Here is a 16,007-nt window from a genome sequence, read left to right as displayed (position 1 = left end):
ATGTGGATACCTGATACAATCTCTTCTACAATGTCTGCTTTATAATGCTAGGCATCTTTTAAGTGATTGTAAGTGAGGGAATGATGGATGGTTGAATGACTGGGAGATTATTTTCTAAGTAAGAGGAGTTGTAATAAAGTGTATGGAATTATAATGTCATGAAGAAAGGCAAAAGTTCTAAACACTTCTTTTGGCTCGTAATTTTTTCTTTCTTAATGCAGTGAGCTTTAGTGCCTCGCTGTATTACATTTCTCAGTGACTTATGAGAGTTTCAGGATCTTTAAGTCCTCATGTGCAGCCCTTGAGTTTATCTTAAGTTTCTCAGCATTCAAAAGGTAGTACTTCCAAGTTTTCTTTTTTTTAAAACACATTTTTAATCTTTTCCTGATGAATCCTTGAGACATCTTGAACTGCCTTTTTGGGCAGCTAGGTTAGTGCATTCTCTCAGATTATTACTAACTTTCTGTAGACCCATCTCATCTGTTATTTTTAGTACTTAGGTTTCAAAGCAATGTGGAGTTGGATTTCTTTGCACATAACAGTAGAGCTCACATAGCCACCAGTCTTTCGCGGCGTGATTTTGAAGTCTTGACACAGTATCTCAATGTGTCATTTTGCAGAATGCCACGCTTGTAAGGATTTGTATGACTTGTTGAATAGAAAACTGATTTACTGTATATACTTCAGTATAAGCCAACCCGAATCTCAGCCGAGGCACCTTATTTTAAAACTGCATTAAAAATGTGCTGAAAAACTCAGCTTATACACGAGTGTATACCATACTCTGAATTTTCACCTAATTCACAATAACAAGTTAAACAACCAAGGTGTTGTGGTCTAGGAAGTCAGGTCTTATATGATGATACATCTTTATGAAAAAAGTATTGCTATAAAGTCATAGAAACCGACATTAAGCAAGAATCTCAAACTGTAAAGCTTTTACTTCTCAATATATCCTCCATCTCGGTCTGTACACTTTCTCCCCATCATCTTATTGGGAGCTCTTATAGATGTCATACCATTCCATAATTTAAATAGATCATGCATAATTTTGCAATTGCTGTTACAATCAGTTTCAAAACATTTTCTTAGTTCTTGAATTCTTTGATATCAACACCCATATATCCCCCCCCCCTTCCCCAGCTTTCCCTTGGTCTGTACACTTTTAAAGGCAATGTACATGATGCGAACAATTTTTTGACCATAGCATTGGACAAGCTTTTTTTTATTGTTTATTGTGCCAACCTGGCCGAAAAATACATGTGGGATTAGTTGAAGGGTGGAGAGATAAATGGCTCTGTGAGCCTCGCCTTTCTAGTTTTCTGGTCTCTTGCTTTCTGATGGTCGGACCAGAGTGCAGCTGCCTTAGCCAGTTCCCTGCTTCAGTTGGCAAGGCTCACTTCCTGCAAGACATCCCTGAGGAGAAGCCACATGGACCTACTCTGATGCTGCCCTGGGTGTTGGAGCGGCCCTGTGGAGACCCCTGCCTGCACTGAGATGCTTACATGCTCACTGATGCAGCTTTCCTCCTGCAGTTGGAGTCATTGCGTGTGTTTTGTGAGATGGAGAAGGACTTTGTAGATCGGTGTCGAACATATGGGCTAATGTTGGACTTCTGGGCTTGGATAGCAGTGCCTTGGGATGCTTTCTTAATGTACACTTACCCTTTATATAAAACTCTCTCTTATACATATGAGTTTCTGTGGATTTGTTTCCCTAGACTAACCCGGACTAACACAATCTCTCAAACCGTTCCCTAAAGAAGTTTGTGCTCTCTGATTTACATTACATCCAAACAACAGTTTTGGTATCTTCAAAGGACTCAAATTGTATTCCCTTAAAGTGGTCTTTGAATTTGGGAACAAGAAGTCTGAAGAGGCAAAAATATCTGCATTGTCATGGGAAAAAATCCTTGGTGCTATTTTTCTAGTTTTTTTTTCTCATCGCTACAGTTTTCCGTTTTCTTAGAACTTCTTTCCAATAAATAACCTTAATCATCTTGTGTTCTTTGAGAACATTTAGCACGATTTACCAAAATTTACTTTTTTGACTGCCACCATAACCTTCTGAGTTGACTGCTCTGTCTTCAAGTCATCATTGAAATCTTCTGTCCTTCCTTTAACTGTTTGATTTATTTAAAGAAACTTGTTTTATATGAAGCTGCATTCCAGGATATTAGCTATGACCTCAAAATTTTCTATTACCACCACCCCCACTTTTAAAGGTACCATAAGGATACTAAGCTAAGCGTGTTCCTGAGAGAACTTGTCTGTAGCCATCCACTGATTGCAGACATGGTTATACACATTTTGTTGTTGTTTTTGAATAAACACATGCATATCTGAACTAGAACCCCTAGTAGCAGTGCTCTTTTATTTATCCATGTATATTCTGTATTTAAGTTCTTCTTAGATACATTTACATTGAGAGCTTTAAAAAATTATGTCGCAAACAAAATCAACTTCTTTAGCATCGCATAAAATGTACTTTCAGTAAACTTACTGAACCATACAGCTTTCATCAAGTGCATTTCTTTTCTTGAAGCAGTTGTAATAGAGTTTATAGTTTTATTTATGTAATTTTAAATATATATTTACATGTATTCCATATTTTATTGTGCAATGAATCTCTTTAGTACCCTTTACTGATGCTGAATTTCCCAGGTAGCTTTCTCTATTTGCCCCCCCCCACCCCCTTAATGGGAATATTTCTTGAGTCATCTAGGTGTCAGGGCCTTTTATAGGTTCTAGGGTTGCCAAAAAACCAAGCCCACTGCCTCTGAATTGATTCTGACTCATAGCAACCCTGTGTAAGGTCTCCTAGACTAAATCTTCATATGAGCAGATACCTCTTTTTGCTGTCGCTGGGTTCCATTGATTGGTTCTGATTCGCATGACCCTGTGTGCAACAGAACAATATACACGGCCCGGTCTTCTGCCATCCTCCTAATGGCTGTCACGGTCAGTCTGTCGTCGAGGTTTCCTCTTTTTGCTGACAGATGCAGATGACTCATCTTTTGTTAGCCCCATCTTTCTCCTGACTAGAGATGCAGTGGTCTGTAATGCAGGAAAGCTTCTTGTTCTTTCTGAGCTGATAGTCTAATGAGGGATGCGGTGGGCGGGGGGCAGTAGTCATAGACAAAAGAGGAAAGAAGTAGGATGTAAGTACTTTTTGACAATCCTGAGTGTTGTGCAGGAAAAAACGGTATGGTATGTGCAGAAACCGCATCGCTGCCTTAACTTTGGTAGTCTGGTGCAGCGTCTTGGAACTCTGGTGGCTTAGTGGACACGAGTTGCTAGCCACGAGGCCCTCTGCCTCACAGGAGAAAGACGAGGCTGACTACCTCTGTAAAGACCTCAAGCCTTGGAAACCCAAAGGGGCAGTTTTACTCTGTCCTTTAGGCTACTGCTAATGGGAACTGACTTGAAGGCATTGCTGGGCAGGATAATAGCTCTTAAGGAGATCTGGCCGATAAAGCATACAGGAGTCTGTAGAAGGTAAGGAGTGAATTCTGCTTTGAGAAGGTGAAGGATCCTAAAGCTAAAGGAAGGCAAGCTGCACGTGTGAGTAGAGGCTGCTAATTATCATTAAAATCCATTGCCTTCTAGCTATTTCCATTCATAGCAAGGAACACATTAGAAAGAGTAGAACTGCCTCTACCCCATGGATTTTCCAGTCTGTACAGAGGCTGATACACCTTTCTCCTAAGGAGCAGCTGGTAGGTTTCAAACACTGACCTTTCAATTGACTGAGTGCTTGACCATTGTTCGATCAGGAAGACATAACCTGGTATTGTGAAGAATGGACTTCAGAGTCATTAGGTGTGAATTTCTGTTTCACTCTCCCCCTGTCTCCCATTTAACCACAAGTATACTTACTGTGCTTTCTTCAGCAAGATGCTTAACTTGAGACCATTGTTGCCCACACTTTGGGGAGCACTGGAACTGTCCAAAGGGACTATATAAAGCAGATACCTACGCTTTATCTTGGATGATGGGCTATGGCACAAACGTGTTTAATTGCTAGCGGTGTAATCAGTAATTTTTTTCTTTCTAAAAAGGGGTGTTAGGCCAAGTAAGTTTGGAAACCTATGTTTTAGAGTAGAGTTTTGCAGATTGAGGGTCAAGAGCCACATGCAGCTATTTCTGCACGTACTTGTGGCTCTGAAGTAAAACAGAAAACTTTAAAAAGATATTGTTCAGATGATGGTGATTTCATTTATTTGTAAAAGTAAGGTTAAATTGAATAAAATGTTTTGAAATCGATTTAAAAAAATCAAATACTTTAAAAATTGTTGTAAGGTACACGATTAGCTCTTCTTCAAATCTCTGCTGACTCTTGGTCTAGAGCAAGGGTGGAAATGTCTGGCCTTCAGCCTGCATAAGGCATGTGAAGTCATCCGTACCAGCTAACGTCACACGCGTCACCATAGAAAAGCAGTTTCAGCCACCACGTTAGGGGTGAGTTAATGAAATATTGGACCACATAAGCAGGCTAATGTTTACACTGATGATTTTGTATGACCCTTGAATGATGTTATAAAGATCCAAATGGCCCTTGATAGGAAAATGTTTCTACCCCTGTTCTAGAACATGATTTTTTGTTCTATGTACAAGTATAGAATCTCCACTTCTTGGAGTTGGTATTCTGTGTTTGTGTCTTAGCTAGATATATGGTGAATTTCTTATTTCAGTTTGTTATTTCTTTGCTCAGTAATTGCTCATCCATATCTGAGAAAAGATTTGGGAGAAGAATATCATCTATATGAGTGGGTACCGCTCCCCCTAAAAAAACCCCACAAAAATAAAAAAGATTTTTTTCAAAGCCATGTATTGAAATATTTTTACAAACCAACCATATCACCTTTAAAGTACTCTCCATTACGCTTAATGCATATGTCAAGTCTGAGATTCCATCCATTCCAGGAAACATTCTTCAAACCCATCTGTTTAGATGGCTGACAGTACCTCCCTCTTTTTTTTTTTTTTTTCCCCTTCAAGTCTTCTGTGTCATCAAATCTCTGCCCTTTCCTATCCATCTTCTTTCACGAAATCACAAAGTTTCACAGAGCGAGGTCAGGTGAGTAAGGTGTGTGGGGCAACAGAGGCATGCTGTTTTTTGCCCACACTTGATGCACTGGGATGGCTGCATAAGCAGGTGCTTTGTTGTGGTGGCAAAACCAGTCCCCCTCCTGCCACAAATAAGAATTTATTTGTCACATGCTGTTACGCAATCTTTTCACAACCTCTCAATAGAAAGCTTGATTAACAGTCTGACCTGGTGGAACGAACTCCAAATGTACTATGAGTGGACATTGTCATCTGTTTGGGAAGTTGAAGGAAATCCAGAGCAAGGTTTGTCATCAATCGACATTTCACCTTTTTTGAAATGAGAAACCATTTGTACAAGAGTTTTCCCCATAGCACCGACCTTATAAGCTGTGTTCAACATCATAACGGTTTCTGCAGCATTTTTCCAGAGCAGGAAACACAATTTCACAGCTGTTTTCTTAAATTGGCCATCATGGAAACGAGGTTTGGTAAAACCTGCTTTCATGAAAGTGTTCACTGTGACCAGAGCAAACTTTCCCAGGCTGTGCCAGTGGGTGCGCTAACTCGGTGGGTTGCTCAGTGCTTGCCCTTTGGGAAAACAGCGTGCTGCTGTGAAAGCTCCACTCCACCCAGCGCAACTGTTTTTTTGGTTTTTTTTTTTTTGGTGTACCCCCTCATATTTAGTTTTATTTGGGCAATGAATGTTTTATTCCAGGAGTTATTAAAGCAAATGCTAATAATAAAAAAGGTCAATAAGGAAACTTTTCTGATTGCCAGAAAATAGTTTAGTAGCTTTCAAGGAAAGTGAAAATGGAGATAATTAAATGAGAAAATATGTTGCGAGTAATTAATTTGGTTAGTCTGTTTAAATAAGCCAAAAAGTTTCATGGTGGCAGTAGCAGCAGAACAAATGAAGTCTCTCTGAAATGAGGCTCACTGGATAAGAAGGCCACATAGCTAAGAAACACAATAAACATTTAGTGTGTGAGGATTTGGGTACGCTTAGTTGCTGAGGACTGAACTAACTTTTCTTATTTTAGAGGATCTGGTGGAAGTGATCTTTTTCTACTACCGAGTCCTTTGGAATGAAAACTACTTCTAAGATTTTTCTACCCTTTCCCATGGGATTATAAAGAGACTTTCCCCCAGCTTTGTCTCCCCAAAGGCATGCCATACATTAGAGGCTATTTGCCAGCATATGGTGGGCAGTCAGATGCTTAGAGACATCCTCCCTGAAGGCAGTCAGTTGCCAGACTCCTGTCTGGTCCCACCATAAGTAGGGCCCACTCCCTGCTGTTAAGGACAATGGGCTACTTCTTCCTAAAGGCTTGTGGCCATCAGCCTGGTCACAGTAGATGAGGTTTACACCCTACTGATAATGGTTTCTATAGTGAGCCAGAGAACAGGTCAAACCTGCTCAGTGACATCCAATGTTAGGCTGCCATCCTGAATCTAGGATCCGCCCTTCTTGTCACCTGTGTACCCCTAATCCCTCCCCTTCCTATTGCATGTATATCCCTAGATTGTCCCCCTCTCACTGCTGTACAACCTATAGTGCAGCCCCTTCCTGTGATGTATGTCTTTACCTGTACTTAGTGGGCTTGCATGACCCCAAATATATATAAGCCTGGGCTAGCATTAAAGATTCTCCTTGGCCTCTCTTGGCTCTTCCCTTCCTCTCCTCTGGCCCTCGCCCCTCTGGTCTTCACTCCCCTGTTCCCTTTCCCCTTGTCCCTCCTTCCCCTCCCCCTCTCTCCTGCCCTCCGGTCTCAGATCTCCACGTGTACCACCGTACCACCAAGGGGGCTGAGGTGAGCATGCTACTATGAAATGTGTCTGACTCCATTATTTCAGTCTCTTCTATCTCTCATGCTCTGTATGACTTTATTATAATATGTATATATATATATATATATATATATATATTTTAACTGTGCAGTTGCGCCTATTGAACATGCAATTAGTTGTGGGGGCTGGTCTCCCCCTCACACTTGTCATTGAATGAATTATGACTCATGAGGACCCTGTAGGGAAGAGTAGAACCGTTCGCTCCTTTGGTTTATGAGATGATATCTTCATTGGAACAAATACCTTCATATTTTCCCCTTGCAGTGATGTGTGGGGTTGAACTGCCAACTTTTCAGTTAGCAGCCCAATGCTTAACACACTAAGCTACCAAGACGCCTCTCAAGAATAGGGGACTAAAATAAATGTTTGGAAGTTGCTTTTATTGACTAGGGAGAGAAGGCAGGCAGTTCTTTCTATAAAGCTGTGCCCAAGTTCTAATAAGTTTATTATTGTTAAAAAGATCTTTTAAAAGACCCTGGGTCTACATCAGAATTTTATTTTACTGAAGAAAGGAAACTCTATTAAACAATAAAAGTAATCGTAAAATCCAGGTTCCCAACTAGATCTTTCTTGCTACTTGCAAGGGAGGGGCAGAAATGTCTTATGTGACACATGCTAGAGGTAAAAGTCCAGGCCCTTTATTTGCTTTTCTCTGACATCACGCCAGTAGCAGGGGGTGCTTGGATGCCTCCTCCCGGCTTGGCAGTGAAGTCTAGGTTCTTCCTTGGCCTTGTTGTTGTTTTCATTAGTGGGGATGGGGCTACATTTTGCCCTGTACGTTGTGTGTTCCTTCCCTACCCCCGGTGTCTGGCTGCCGTAGAGTGCCTGTTATCTGGAAGCGTTTGGTCGTGTCCGCCACTCATTTTCCTGTATTGGACTCCAGAAAGAGCAAACTTATCTTGGAGCTTTTCTTTCCAGATTTCAAATTTTTCTAGGACCCAGTCTGAAAAAAGGCAAACCTGGAGGACTTATTAATTCTGCGTCCCTACATGGCGTGTCCTCATCTTTCCACCTTTCAAAATCTTGTGGTGTTTGTTTTATATATTCTAACTGGGTTTTTAAGCTGTGTTTAGTGGGGGAAATAGGAAGGAACAATATGTCTACTCCATCTTTCTATAAGGAAATCTAAATGATGGAATATTTTAATATCAGTTACTTGTCTTGCATGGAAGTAAGGCTAACCCAGTCAAAGAACTCAAAATCACAAGAGTATCTCCCTTTAAAAATGGTGTAGGGGGGGAAAATAAGTGGTATAGGAATATTCTTTTTCTTAAACTGTTATAAAGCCAGTGTTTAAGGGGAAATGTAATTGATAGTTAATCTTTAATGATCAGGTTAGCAATCAGTCAGTATAATATTTTGATTTCCTTTCCTCTCTTTTAAATTATGACTTCTAAATATTGAGATAATCACACATAAAAATATCTAACAGAGTAGTTAACTCATTCTGGCTACTTATAAATGTTAGTGGACTCTGATTTCACTGATGAGTTTCGTATGATTAGAGTGCATAGTCTGATCACCTGAGCAAGACTGGGGAGGGCAGGAAGAAGCTGAGGAGTGAGACTAGATGACGCATTTGGTAGTTTATTTTACAAGTATTGACACAAAGTGGGTCATGAAGAATGCAGAGAAATAAGTGTCAGTGAATGTGATTTCAGAGCATTCGTATTGCTGTACGGAAGGATTTGTGGCTATGGGGTGTTAATCTGTGAGCTGCGAGACAAGCTTGCTTTCTTGTGAGCTTTGTACCGAGCTTGAAGGTGCTGGAGAGTATTCTGTGACCTGGTGTTATTGTGAAGATGTTGTTACTTTGGTGCTTTAAAAAATAAGTGGATAAGTTCCCTGAAGATGTCTGAAGAGGTGAGTGAATTGCTCTTAACCTATATTTGTTAATTTAAAACGAGATCTTTTCTAATGTCCAGGAACTCATATTTCAGACTTTTTAATATAGTAAAGAACAAGGAAGCAAAGATGAGTCACACATTAGCATTTCAGGAAGTTGACTACTGGAAAATAATTCATATTTTTTCCCTTTAACATTGACCTAAGTTTGTAACAACTTTTTTTGTCTCTAAAATTAAAATATAAATTACTGAACCTACTTGACTAAATTAGTTTGAAAAACATACATTGCATTAAAAATGTTTGTCATTTTGTAAGCTAAATACTTAAGTGAAGACATCAGATCTTTATTAAAGTTTTAAAAACTGGAAAGAAAAATAAGTAGCAATATGGTGGGGAGGATGATGGGCATGGGTACTTTGGAAGCGTCTTGCTGATGCATACATTATTAATGTCACCACACTGCTTTTTAAAGAAGAATGTTGATTTAATTTTTTAATACAGTGACTACTTCAGTGCTTCCAGTAAGAAGACATGCCTCTTTAAAGAAATGCCAGTTTGATTTTTATGACTTTTAAAAATCCTTTACTTTAATTCTCTTGGATATAAGCCCCAGTGATTTCTCCAGGTCTTATGGGTGACAAAAGTTCAGAAAACTCTATTTCTTTAAAAGAAAATTGGAGAAAAACATTTAGGACTTTGTATATTTTCATTAATTAGAGATAAGTGAAAGAAGAAAACAACTTGTAGCTGTCCATTATACTAAATGAAAATAATATTACTTTTGGAGTTAACATGAAAACATTAGGAATGTTAGCATTAGTGTAGACTCACTGTCTATGAATTCTGACTCCTAGCCACTCTGTTGGACGGGTGGAAGTTCTCCCTGGATTTCTGAGACTGTCAGACTTAATGGGAATAGAAAGTTTCACCTGTCTCCGGCAGAGCAAGTGGTGAATTTAAACTGTGGACCCTGGGGTGAGCAGCCCGTCGTGCCCTCCACTCTGCCTCCAGAGCCCCTAAGGTTTATGTATAGTTATGATAAAGTCATGTCACAATTCTGCTATAGACTACAGGTTATTAAATATTTTAAACAGAATTGGGTTATTTTGTATAGTGTTCTGAATCCCATGTAGACTTTTCAGTGATTTAGAGAAATAGTTCAATATTAGTAATACTAGAGAAGATAGGTAATGATTCAGGATTAAAATGATATGTTTAACCAATCTTAAAAAACAAAAATCTTCCAAATGCTTATTGCAATTTGACTTCTAGCACCGTTACTTGTGATATACCCAGTCTTTATTATTTTAAAAATATATCAATATATATTTAAAACAAAATTCAAGCATTGTAGAAATTTCTATTGTGAAAAGTGTATTGCTATTTTAAAACTCGTCTGCAGGCTCTTCAGCTCTTGAAGTTTTCTCGATGACTTTCAAGACTCTTCAGTAGAAAAAGAAAAACTAAATTGTAATATTTGCCCCTCCCTCATATTGCATTTATCTTCACTCTGTAAAGTTCAAGATATTATGTAAATTGTTACTCAAGAACTTAACTGAAAATGTTAAAAATTTTAAAGAAAACATGAGTGGATTCTGTCTGCTAAGATACCGCAATACGGTTAAACTAAACCAAAATCATTGTTTTCGAGTCATTTCGGACTCCTGGTGACGCCATGTGTGTCAGAGCAGAACGGTGTTCTTCAGGGTCGTCAGTGGGGAAGGTCTGGAAAGGTGTTGAAGCATTGCCAGTACCTCTAGACGGCAAGGATGGCAATGCTTTTGGACATGTTGTCAGGGCGACCAGCCCCATTCGAACAGCAGTTCTCATCCTGTGGGTTGTGGCCCTTTTGGGGGTCAAATGACCCTTCCACAGGGGTTGCCCAAGATCATCAGAAAACACATTAATATTTCACAATTTATAATTACATATTGCTTTGTGATGAATCGCTATGCTTTAATTATGTTTAATTATGTTCAATTTGTAACAATGAAAGTACATTCTACATATCTGATCAGAGCACACGGGAGCAGATGAAGGGGCAGGAGGAGAGAGTGGAGCACAGCCTGGCCCACCAGGCCGTGAGGATGATGTTCCTGAGCAGAGCAGCCAGTCCACAGAGAGAACAACATGGCTGGCCCTACTATGAGACATGATGCCCCTCAGTGACTAAGCGCGATACAGGGGACAGCACCGGAGACACAGTGTGGGAATTGCACCCGATCTGATCCCACCACACTGAGGCAAATCACTGGGGGAGTGCAGCGGAACAGCAAGGGAATGGAGTGGCAAGGTCCCCAGGGAATGCTGAAGGTGGACTTTAGGGCCAGGGCGTGGTGCCCCAACAGACTGGACTGGAAAACGCTCCTAAGGGCCAGCAAACGATCCCTGAACTAACTACAAGCTTTTCTCTTGTGAAAAAAAAAGAAAAAGTACATTCTGCATATCAGATATTTACATTATGATTCATAACAGTAGCAAAATTACAGTTAAGTAGCAATTAAATTGATGTTCTGGTTGGGGTCACCACAAGATGAGGAAGTGTATTAAAGGGTCGCGGCCTTAGGAAGGTTGAGAACCACTGCGGTAGAAGGACATCATGCTTGCTTGCTAAGGTAGAGGGGCGAGGAGGTCCTCGAGATGAATTGACACCGTGCTTACAACAGTGAGCTCAAAGCCTAGGAACAATAGGGAAGAAGGCATGAGACTGTCTTGCGCATAGGGTCACTATGAGTTGCAGTGAACTTAATGGTACCTAACAACAACCAGGTGTGGTCAAATTGACAACGTTTAGCTTAAAAGCTGAGTGTTTAACGGTAGATAGGGGATTTAAGAGTGAGCGTGTTCTCCTTTGCAGGTCTGATGTCTTTTGAATCAGAGCATCATAGATACTACATAGTTACTCTCTGCAGTTTTATTTCGAACTCATCGTTGGAAAGCAAAAATGACATTTTAAAATCAACACAATTGTATCAATGTGTGACCCTTTGTAATTGTTATTAGAGCAATTTCAATCGATTTATCATTGTGGTATCCTAAAGAATATAGTTGAATGTTTCCTTCACTAAACTTCATTTGCCTCTCATCAACATTTTTGAGATAGAAAAAGAAAAAACGAGTAGAGTGCCACTGACAGTGAATGTCGACTGGGGGCATGTACATATGGAAGCCCCTTGTCCAAATTGGAGAGAGAACAATTAAATAGTGAGCAGCAGATTGGAGAAAATAATTAAATTTAGAAACTTTAAAACTAGCCTTGCTAATAATCTTTGCCACTCTGGTTTTCTTTGCTGATTTGTTTTTTTTTTTTTTTTTTAATTTTAACAATTTATTGGGGCTCATACAATTCTTTTCACAGTTCATATATATACATACATCAATTGTATAAAGCACATCTGTACAGTCTTTGCCCTAATCATTTTTTTCTCTTTTCTTCTTTTACATTTTATTAGGGACTCATACAACTCTTACCACAATCCATACATATACATACATCAATTGTATAAAGCACATCCATACATTCCCTGCCCCAATCATTCTCAAGGCATTTGCTCTCCACTTAAGGCCCTTGCATCAGGTCCTCTTTTTTTTCCCCTCCTCCCTCCCCATTCCCCCCTCCCTCATATGCCCTTGGTAATTTATACATCGTTGTTTTGTCATATCTTGCCCTATCCGGAGTCTCCCTTCCCCCCTTCTCTGCTGTCCCTCTCCCAGGGAAGAGGTCACATGTGGATCCTTGTAATCAGTTCCCCCTTTCCAACCCACTCACCCTCCACTCTCCCAGCATCGTCCCTCACACCCTTGGTCCTGAAGGTATCATCCACCCTGGATTCCCTGTACCTCCAACCCTCATATGCACCAGTGTATAGCCTCTGTCCTATCCAGCCCTGCAAGGTAGAATTCGGATCATGGTAGTTGGGGGGAGGAAGCATCCAGGATCCGGGGGAAAGCTGTGTTCTTCATCGATACTACCTCACACCCTAATTAACCCATCTCCTCTCCTAAACCCCTCTATGAGGGGATCTCCATTGGTCGACACTTGGGCCTTGGGTCTCCACTCTGCACTTCCCCCTTCATTTAATATGATATATATATACATATATATACATACATATATCCATATACACATATATACACATACATACACACACTTATATCTTTTTTTTTGCATGATGCCTTATACCTGGTCCCTTGGGCACCTCGTGATCGCACTGGCCGGTGTGCTTCTTCCATGTGGGCTTATTTGCTTCTGAGCTAGATGGCCGCTTGTTCACCTTCAAGCCTTTAAGACCCCAGACACTATCTCTTTTGATAGCCGGGCACCATCAGCTTTCTTCACCACATTTGCTTATGCACCCATTTGTCTTCAGCGATCCTATCATGGAGGTGTGCAGTCAATGATATGATTTTTTGTTCTTTGATGCCTGGTAGCTGATCCCTTTGGGACCACTCGCTCACTCAGGCTGGTGTGTTCTTCCATGTGGACTTTGTTGCTTCTGAGCTAGATGGCCGCTTGTTTATCTTCAAGCCTTTAAGACCCCAGTCACTATCTCTTTTGATAGCCGGGCACCATCAGCTTTCTTCACCACATTTACTTGTTCACACACTTTGGCTCCAGCCGTTGTGTCGGGAGAGTGAGCATCATAGAGTTCCAATTTAATAAAAGAAGGTATTCATGCATTGAGGGAGTGTTTGAGTAGAGGCCCAAGGTCCTTCCGCCACCTTAATACTTGACCTATAAATATAGACACATAGATCTATTTCCCCATCCTATATATATTTGCATGTACATGTCTTTGTCTAGACCTCCATGAATGCCCTTTGACTCCTAGCTCTTTCCTCCATCTCCCTTGACTTTCCTCCTGCCCTACTACCATGCTTCATCGCCACCTGGGCTAGAGTATACCTCTTCTCTAAGCAACCTTACACTTGATCATTTCCCACCAGGCCTGTCACTCCCCCTTGAAGACTTAAAGTCTTAGAAATCCACAGGGGAAATTGTGTCCTTTAAAAAAATAAAGAAAAACATTTTCAGTTGTGAATTCACTTGGGATAGGTTTTGGTATTATTTGAAGATTTCCAATTTTATTTCTTATCCCTTAGATACAAACCATTGGTCTTTTATAAAGGCCATGTAGCATAACATATTCCATGTGATAACATTTCTTGTACTTTTTATTATCATAGGGATAAGACCATTTGCTGACTTTACACTCATTGACACTTTAAGTTCTCTGGCATGTTGGTTGAATTTGGGAGTATTCAGGTCTTGTGTCCTAACAGGATGAATTCTTTTGAAAGTCCCACCTGCTTTTATCTTCCTGAGCTGAGTTTCAGATAACATCAAACAGGGATCCTCACATAGCACATAGGCCAAATCTGAACACAACCTGTGTTTGTAAGGTCCGTTAATAAGAATACTAACTAAATTAAAGAACAAAAAACATTTTAAAAACAAATTGGTATTATAAATTAGATAGAGGCTTACATTTCAGATCATCAACTTTGTATTCAATAATTTAAACTACTAATCAAACTCCCAATAGCTTATCCTTCCCTTGCACTTTAATTTCTCTTACCTCTAATGGATTGCTAGCCTTCATCCAATTTAGCACCTGTCAGCTGTCTAACCCTCTGCTTCATTTTCCCTTCCTTAGTCTCCAAAGTCTCTTCCCTTTGGCATGTTTGTTTTTAATTAGCATTCCCCTTCCCCATTACTGATCCTAGACACAGTATGAACTTGTGTATAAGCCGAGTTTTCAGCATGTTTTAAATGCAGTTTTTGTGGTAAAATTAGGTACCTCAGCTGATATTTGGGCTGGTTTATACTCGAGTATATACAGTAATACTTGATCATTTATGATGACTCATTTCATCCTAGCTAAGAAATCTATGAAAAGTTGAGTAAATAAATAAATATGTGTGATTTATTAGAATCATGAAATAGAAATTTTAGCGCTCACTCAAAGTTTTGTGGAAATGTAGCCAGACTCATTCATTTAATGACTATGTTTACACTTCAGTGGCAGTAGTAGTTGCAAAACAAAAACTGTGTAACCCACAAATCCAAAACTATATACTACCTATCCTTTTATAGAAAAAAGTTTGCTCACGATTAACTTTATCCATCCTGTTGTTTGTCCCTGTATTGTAGGGGACTTCGTGTGTTGGCCTAGGGGTTGTATTTATTTCTGCCTCTTTGCAAATCACTTACTTAGTTGTTACTGTGTCAGCTCAGGCTCAGACTCAAAGCGACCATTTGTGTAACAGTGAAACTAACTCTCCCAGGCCCTGCACCACCACCCTCACAATTGTTGTTGTATCTGAGTCCATTGGTATAGCCACAGTCACGAAGTCCTTCTCCAGGGACTGGTCAGTCTTGATAGAGTGTGTCCAAAGTATGTGAGCTCCTAGGTTTAGTCTTTGGACCAAAGTTTGTTTCATTCATCAGATGTGCTTTGGCAGAGAAAAAGGTTGAAAACTTAATATTATGATTTATGTAATAATAACTGTACCTAGTTTATGGTATTTCATATTTGAGAATGTAAACAAAATATAACTTTGTAAATGCATTTATTGATGTTCCCTTTTGTAGGAATTTAAAAAAGAGACAGAATCCAAGGATGACAGTTTACCCATCAAACGGGAAAGGCATGGGAATGTAGCAAGTCTTGTGCAACGGATAAGCACCTATGGACTTCCAGCTGGAGGCATACAGCCACACCCACAAACGAAAAACATTAAGAAGAGTATGTAAATAATACCTTTCTTAACCATTGCCATTCAAAAGGAAGATTATTATAACTGTGTGAACAGTAGCAGTAAGAAACATTATGGAAACCAGCTCAACCTTCTAGAGCAGCCCATAGTAACTTTTTATTTCTTACATTGTTAGATATTGACCCAGTCTTCATTTTTATTAATGTAGTTGATGACATGCTGATAGTCAAGTATGATTAGCTGTCAGTAATTTATAGGAATTATCAATGGAAACAGGAGTCTTTGTTATAGTGGTTAGTCTTTCTTATAGATTCTGCTGGATGGGTAACATTTTGTCACCATTGTTTTACAGTACCATTCATTTACTGGGATGCCAGCAAGTCTGTTAATTCTTTAATAGTTACGAGAATTCTCGTAGCCCCTTTCCTTTTGCGTTTAGACAAATTAACATATACAGTTATCATAAGACCTGAAATCACCTTGTTTTTTAGGCTCTCAAAAATTTCTTGCCTTTGATAGGGGATGGTCTTAACAGTTTTT

At 39.7% G+C, this 16,007-nt stretch overlaps 1 protein-coding gene across 1 annotated transcript in view; it reads left to right on the top strand.

Moving 5' to 3' along the window:
- Positions 1-16,007, top strand: part of CD2AP (CD2 associated protein) — a 106,800-nt gene that overhangs the window by 29,785 nt on the left and 61,008 nt on the right. The window contains exon 3 of the mRNA XM_075554996.1: positions 15,343-15,496. Coding sequence (XP_075411111.1) covers positions 15,343-15,496 — 154 coding nt within the window. The remainder of the gene's footprint in view (positions 1-15,342; positions 15,497-16,007) is intronic.

This window comes from Tenrec ecaudatus, chromosome 7 (genome assembly GCF_050624435.1).
Source record: "Tenrec ecaudatus isolate mTenEca1 chromosome 7, mTenEca1.hap1, whole genome shotgun sequence".
Classification (NCBI taxonomy): Eukaryota; Metazoa; Chordata; class Mammalia; order Afrosoricida; family Tenrecidae; genus Tenrec; species Tenrec ecaudatus.
The sequence above is the reverse complement of the archived record's forward strand: the minus strand, read 5'-3'. Positions and strand labels throughout refer to the sequence as shown.